The 6,251-nt window shown below is 46.3% G+C and overlaps 1 protein-coding gene and 5 non-coding genes across 6 annotated transcripts; 2 read left to right on the forward strand and 4 right to left on the reverse strand.

Annotated features, from left to right (window-relative positions):
* Positions 1-730: 730 nt before the first annotated feature.
* On the reverse strand, positions 731-803 carry TRNAV-CAC. Its single transcript has one exon. It is a non-coding gene; the product is annotated as a tRNA-Val (tRNA).
* Positions 804-2,026: 1,223 nt separating this feature from the next.
* On the reverse strand, positions 2,027-2,099 carry TRNAV-CAC. The gene has a single exon. It is a non-coding gene; the product is annotated as a tRNA-Val (tRNA).
* Positions 2,100-2,704: 605 nt separating this feature from the next.
* On the forward strand, positions 2,705-2,777 carry TRNAK-CUU. The gene has a single exon. It is a non-coding gene; the product is annotated as a tRNA-Lys (tRNA).
* A 431-nt stretch (positions 2,778-3,208) lies between these two features.
* On the forward strand, positions 3,209-3,317 carry TRNAL-CAA. The gene is made up of 2 exons: positions 3,209-3,246; positions 3,272-3,317. It is a non-coding gene; the product is annotated as a tRNA-Leu (tRNA).
* An 865-nt stretch (positions 3,318-4,182) lies between these two features.
* Positions 4,183-4,254, reverse strand: TRNAE-CUC. The gene has a single exon. It is a non-coding gene; the product is annotated as a tRNA-Glu (tRNA).
* Positions 4,255-4,571: 317 nt separating this feature from the next.
* LOC103800740 (E3 ubiquitin-protein ligase TRIM39-like) lies at positions 4,572-5,818 on the reverse strand (the record flags this gene model as incomplete). The annotated part of the gene is given in 3 exon segments (XM_009073124.1): positions 4,572-5,086; positions 5,285-5,400; positions 5,784-5,818. Coding segments are annotated over 3 exon segments (666 nt in total), but the record flags the coding sequence as incomplete, so codon positions are not given.
* Between the last annotated feature and the right edge of the window lie 433 nt (positions 5,819-6,251).

The raw sequence follows: 6,251 nt of genomic DNA on the forward strand, positions 1-6,251 counted from the left end.
TGCTTCGATTTGCTCATGCTCCTTATATCCAAGCTCTTGGAATAATGGGAAGAGCCAAGAGCTTGGACAAAAGCACCAGAGATGTAGGTGGGGTGGGAATTACTGGGCTGAGCTCCAAGAGGTTGGTGAACATGGAATTTGAGCTGCTATTCCCAGGTCATGTCCTCAGGACAAATGGCTCCATCCAGGAGCAGGAACGTGTTCCCTCCAGGAAGAATTCAGCTCTGTTGTGGGATGAAGGAATGGGAAAAAGGAATGAGCTTTTGGCAAATAACTACCCTACAGAAACTTGGGAAGGTTTTTTCAGAGGGTCATATTTGTGGGAGTTCCCCCTCAAAAAAACCCAAACTGGTTCCAGGGAATTTTCTGCTTTTCATCCCTTTCTTTCCTTCTCTTCCTTCCTTATTTCCTCCTCATTTTCCAAGACCACAAAACTCAACATTTCCCTGAATCTCCTTTTCTCTAGAGAGCCACGACCACACAACCAACAGCACCTCAAACCCTCCTGCTTTGGAAAACCATAGGGAATTCTCAGATTTGGACTGGGTTTTGGGAAAAATTCCTCCCTGACAGCAGCTTCTCAAGAGATCCCAATCAGGAGGAACTTCCAGTCGTGATTTTGGGATGAGGTGACTTCTCCACTTGGGCTGAAGTGTGGATTGATCCTGATCCTCCTCCAAAAACTGACAGAAATCCTGGGATAGCAGGAAAAATATCCCAAAAATATGTGTGTTTCTGCCCGGTTTCGAACCGGGGACCTTTCGCGTGTGAGGCGAACGTGATAACCACTACACTACAGAAACCTCATATTTCAATTTTTGGGGGTATTTTTTATAACCTCTGGAATGTTCCAAACCCCCAAAATTTTCTCCTTTGGTTTCCCAAATCCTTTAGGATTCTCTCAGCCCTTTGGATTCATCCCCTGAAGGCCTTGAATTCTCTTCTCCTTGTTCCTTAACCTTTTTTTCTCCCTTAATTCCCAATCCGAAAGGGGGAAAAAAAAATCCAATTTTTCAAGGAATTTCAGGGAGTTTAGAGTATTATTTTCCCCACCTCAGGAATCTAATCCAGAGCACAGAGAAATTTTCCCTACTAGGAACAAGTGGGAGAAAAAAATTTAGGGAAAAATCTCATTTTTTGGGGATTAATTTTGCTGGTTTTCCTCTTTTATTTTGTTGTTTCTCCATTACTTTTCCCATTTTTGACTAATTAATCGCTTCATATTAAAATATTTTTCCTTGTTTTTCCCATTTGGGATCAATTAATTTCTTTTTGACTATCGCTTTATATTAAAATATTTTTTCTTATTTTTCCCATTTGGGATCAATTAATTTCAATCGAAGAATCTGAAGAAAAATTGAAACCAAAAAATCAGGGAAAAAAAAAAGAGGAAAAATTGAGTTTCCAAACTGAAGAATTTAGAGGGAAAATGAGGCAAAAATTCCAGAGAAAAAGAGGAAAAATAAACCTTTTTCGTCCTAAAAATATATTAAAATATTTTTTCTTATTTTTCCCATTTGGGATCAATTAATTTCAATCGAAGAATCTGAAGAAAAATTGAAACCAAAAAATCAGGGAAAAAAAAAAGAGGAAAAATTGAGTTTCCAAACTGAAGAATTTAGAGGGAAAATGAGGCAAAAATTCCAGAGAAAAAGAGGAAAAATAAACCTTTTTCGTCCTAAAAATTTGAGATTTTTCCTGCCTCAATCGCAGAATCTGAAGGAAAATCGACGTAAAAATTCAGGGGGAAAAAAGAGGTAAAACGAAATGTCTCAAGTGCAGAATTTGGAGGGAAATTGAAGCAAAACTTCCGGAGAAAAATAAAAAAAAAGAGGAAAACTGAAACATTTTGGTCCAAAAAATTGAGAATCTGAAGGAAAATACACCCCAAAACTCATGGAAAACCAGCAAAAACTCAACTAGTTGCTGCTCTAAAGCCTAATATTTTTTTTTCCTGTGCTTTCACTGTGGGATGCGGAGGGAATATTGAACTTCAAAAAAGTGGAAAACTATGGAATTTTAAGGCTGTTTCTGCTCGGTTTCGAACCGAGGACCTTTCGCGTGTGAGGCGAACGTGATAACCACTACACTACAGAAACGCCACTGAATTCCCTTTTGGGTCACTCGGAACCTCTAAACTCTTGGAAAAAAAAATCACATTTTTTTTTTTTTCCTATGGAATTCCATCCCTTTGGCTCTGCTTTTAATCCCAGTGCGAATCGTTGCCAACCACAGAACGCAAAGTCTCTCCAGTCCACCCAAACCCCAAATGGTTTTTCGGCGCTTCCAGGAAGAATTTGGGAAAGGATTTTTCGCCTTTAGGCGCTTCCAGGAAGAATTTGGGAAAGGATTTTTCGCCTTTCGGGACTTCCAGGAAGAATTTGGGAAAGGATTTTTCGCCTTTCGGGACTTCCAGGAAGAATTTGGGAAAGGATTTTTCGCCTTTCGGGACTTCCAGGAAGAATTTGGGAAAGGATTTTTCGCCTTTCGGGACTTCCAGGAAGAATTTGGGAAAGGATTTTTCGCCTTTAGGCGCTTCCAGGAAGAATTTGGGAAAGGATTTTTCGCCTTTCGGCGCTTCCAGGAAGAGTTTGGGAAAGGATTTTCCAGGCTGTTCCCAAGAGATTTTGCTCTGGTGGGTGTTTTAGCAGGAAAAATGTGTTAGAACTATGGAATTCCGTCCCAAAAGGTGGAATTTCCAGGTGCCCGGCTAGCTCAGTCGGTAGAGCATGAGACTCTTAATCTCAGGGTCGTGGGTTCGAGCCCCACGTTGGGCGTCTGATTTTTCATTTTTCTACTCTTTTTTTACCCAACGCTGATTATTTTCCCTCCATTTACCTAATTCTGATCGGGTTTGAACCTTATTTGCGGCCCCGAGGAGATTAAAGAGTCTTTGGCTGCTTTTTAGACAAAGCTGATATTTTTGGGGGGGCCTTTTATTTAGGCAAAAAATCTGATATTTCGTTGCCTTTTGTTTGTGAGAAATTGGAGGTTGTTTTTTCTCTCCTTATTAAAGTGGTTTTACTCTTAAGTTCTTGTTGCTTTATCATTATCTCCCTAACCTTTCCACCAAACCAAGACAAAAAAAAAAAAAAAACCGCAAAAATCCGTCCCAAAACCAATGCTAAAAAAATAAAATAAAAATAAAAATCCCATTTTTTTTCCCCCAACCCTCAATTCTGAGGTGTGTTGGGTAATATTCTCCAGTGTCAGGATGGCCGAGTGGTCTAAGGCGCCAGACTCAAGACTCAGCTCTTCCCAAGCTCGGGAATTCTGGTCTCCGCATGGAGGCGTGGGTTCAAATCCCACTCCTGACAACTCTTTTAAACTCCATTTTCCATCCCCCAAATCCTTTTTCTATGCATTTTTCCCACTCCGACAAAACTCGACCTCGCGCTGGAGTTTCCCATCCCAAAAAAGGGAGGAAAAAAGGGGAGGAAAAGGGATGTTTCCTGAGAGTGGGAACATGGAAAAAGGGATGGAAGCTGAAAAAATAGAGATAATCTCTGAGTGGGAATCGTAGAACAAACTGGGTTGGAAGATACTTCAGATACTCCTCAAGAGGAGAATCAAGAGGAGACTCAAGAGGAGGCTCAAGAGGAGGCTCAAGAGGAGAATCAAGAGGAGGATCAAGAGGAGACTCAAGAGGAGGCTCAAGAGGAGGCTCAAGAGGAGAATCAAGAGGAGGATCAAGAGGAGACTCAAGAGGAGGCTCAAGAGGAGGCTCAAGAGGAGAATCAAGAGGAGGATCAAGAGGAGACTCAAGAGGAGAATCAAGAGGAGGCTCAAGAGGAGACTCAAGAGGAGACTCAAGAGGAGGATCAAGAGGAGGATCAAGAGGAGACTCAAGAGGAGGCTCGGGGAAGACCATATACCTATTTTTAGCTCCCGGAAAGCAGGTTGGAGTCAGGTGGGGTCTCTTCTTGCAAGCAACCAGCAGTAGGACAAGAGGGCACAGCTCTTCCAGGGGAGGTTTAGGTTGGATATTTGGAAGAGATTTTTTACAGAGAGAGTGCTCAGGCATTGGAATGTGCTGCCCAAGGAGGTGATGGAGTCACCATCCCTGGAGGTTTTCGGAGGTGCCACGGTCCAGTAGCCACGGTAGGGTTGGACTGGATGGTCTTGGAGGTCTTTCCCAAGTTGGGTGATTCTATGATGCTCCCTGAGCAAAAGAAAGAGGCGTTCCCTGTCGGGGAACCGAACCCGGGCCGCGGCGGTGAGAGCGCCGAATCCTAACCACTAGACCACCAGGGAAACCGATTTTATTTTTTGAGTCACACTCCATGGCACAGACACAACCTCATGGACCTCAGGCGATAACTCAGATGGAGTTCAGAGAATGACCCTGGCAGACCTCAGACCGAGCCTGAGGGACACCAGGACGTGACTCTGGTGGACCCCAGAGGGTGACCTTGATGGGCCAAGAGGTTACCCTGGTGGACCTCAAAGGGTGACCCTAGTGGACCTTGAGGGACCCCAGGAGGTGACCCTGATGGATCTCAGGGTGCAGGAAACGATCCTCCTGGACCCAAGAGAGTGAGATGTGAGTGGACACTGTCCCACCAGGAGTATCAGGGGGAGAGTGTGAACTGACACCCCCTCCCCAAGCAGAGCAAGGGCAGGACCTTCTCCCCAGCGAAGGAGCTTGATGAGTATGTAAAGATGGGAACTTCCTTCTCGGCGTCAAAAAACGCCACTCGTCCTTCCTCGTAGTCCAAGTAGATCCCAATCACCTTGGGAGCCACCAATAAGGAGATGGGCACAGTGGGAGAGGTGAGAGCTTGGTACTGACTCCCACACTGCCCCACGGCCCAGATCCCAACCTCGGGATTGACGCTGATCCTTCCCTTTCTTTGCACAGATTCCCTGGCCACTCCCACGGCCCAAGCTGCTCCATCCCCCACCTCCACCTCCCAGTAGTGTCTCCCCGCGCCGAAACCCTCGCGACCCAGGACACAGCGCGAGGCGTCGAAGCGTTTGGGGTTATCCGGGACGGCCTGGCGGGTGTCGTCCCACCTGACGTGCTTCAGGTCCTCCGACAGGACCAGCCGTGGATGTGCCGTCTCCGGATCCAGGGTCAGACTCACTGGAGACAAGGACAAGATCAGTGGTACATCTCTGGGGGCATCGGGGTGATATTGTCCCCATCTTGCCCAGTCCCATGATTGATTCCCTCTCCGACCCCTCCCAACCTTCTCTGACCCCTCCCAACCTTCTCCGACCCCTCCCAACCTTCTCCAACCCCTTCCAACCTTCTCTGACCCTCTTCCTGGTCCTTCTCTACCTTGGAACATCCTCAACATCTCTTTGAGGGCAACGTTTTTCTGAGTGATCTCCGTGGGTTGATCCTCTGGCTCAGGAGATGTCTCTATTGGTTCCTGGACATTGTCCTTCTCCAGCCTGGAAAGAAGAACTTTTCTGCTAAGCCTTCACTTGAAGATGCCAAGTTCCAACTGGCATGTTTGATCCAGAACTAGGAAATGGTGGGATTGGAGTGAAGGATGAGCCCTGAGATACTCCTTGAGGAGCTCCTGGAGAACATCTGCTGACTCAACCCCCTGGAAGGGACTCCCTAGAGAAACTGCGGAGGATCTGGAGGTACCTTCATCCCCACCCTGATACCTGTCCCTGGTCTTCACCATCCTACTTGGACCTTTGTGGTGTCCTAGTTGTGTCCTACATGGTCCTATCATGTAGGATCATGGATCATGGAGGGTTTTGGAGTCCACCACAAGGAGAAACCACCTTGACATGACCCAAACCGTTCGAGAGGAACCACAAACCTGCTCAGGATGTCTCTGCTGTCCTACAAGAGAGAGAAAGAGACAGAAGATCAGGTCAGAGAAGGTTCAATCTACCTGGGCATAAACAACAGAGAGAACTGTAGAGTGACCTCAGGGCTCTTACTCTACCCAAATGATGGGTCAAAAGTGAGTCCCTCAAAGCTGATCTGAGGAGAGTTGGGTGAGGTCATGGCAACCTTAATGAGCAGCTCGTTGGGTTATCCCCACGACGTTCCCAAGAGGACATCACACTTTCTAATGAACATCTCTCCTCACTTGGATCTCAAATTTGGGGTGAACCAGAACCTCAAGGTAGGTTCAGGCCTGTGGGTTTGATGACTATCTCTACACTAGGTGAAGTGACATTGGTGGTTTCTCCACTGGGAGCTCAGAATGTTGGGATGGACCAACCCCTCCCAACCTTCTCCACCCTCTCCCAACCCCCTCCAACCCCTTCCAGCCCCCTCC

The sequence above is a fragment of the Acanthisitta chloris genome, unplaced genomic scaffold (genome assembly GCF_000695815.1).
Source record: "Acanthisitta chloris isolate BGI_N310 unplaced genomic scaffold, ASM69581v1 scaffold15204, whole genome shotgun sequence".
NCBI classification, from domain to species: Eukaryota; Metazoa; Chordata; class Aves; order Passeriformes; family Acanthisittidae; genus Acanthisitta; species Acanthisitta chloris.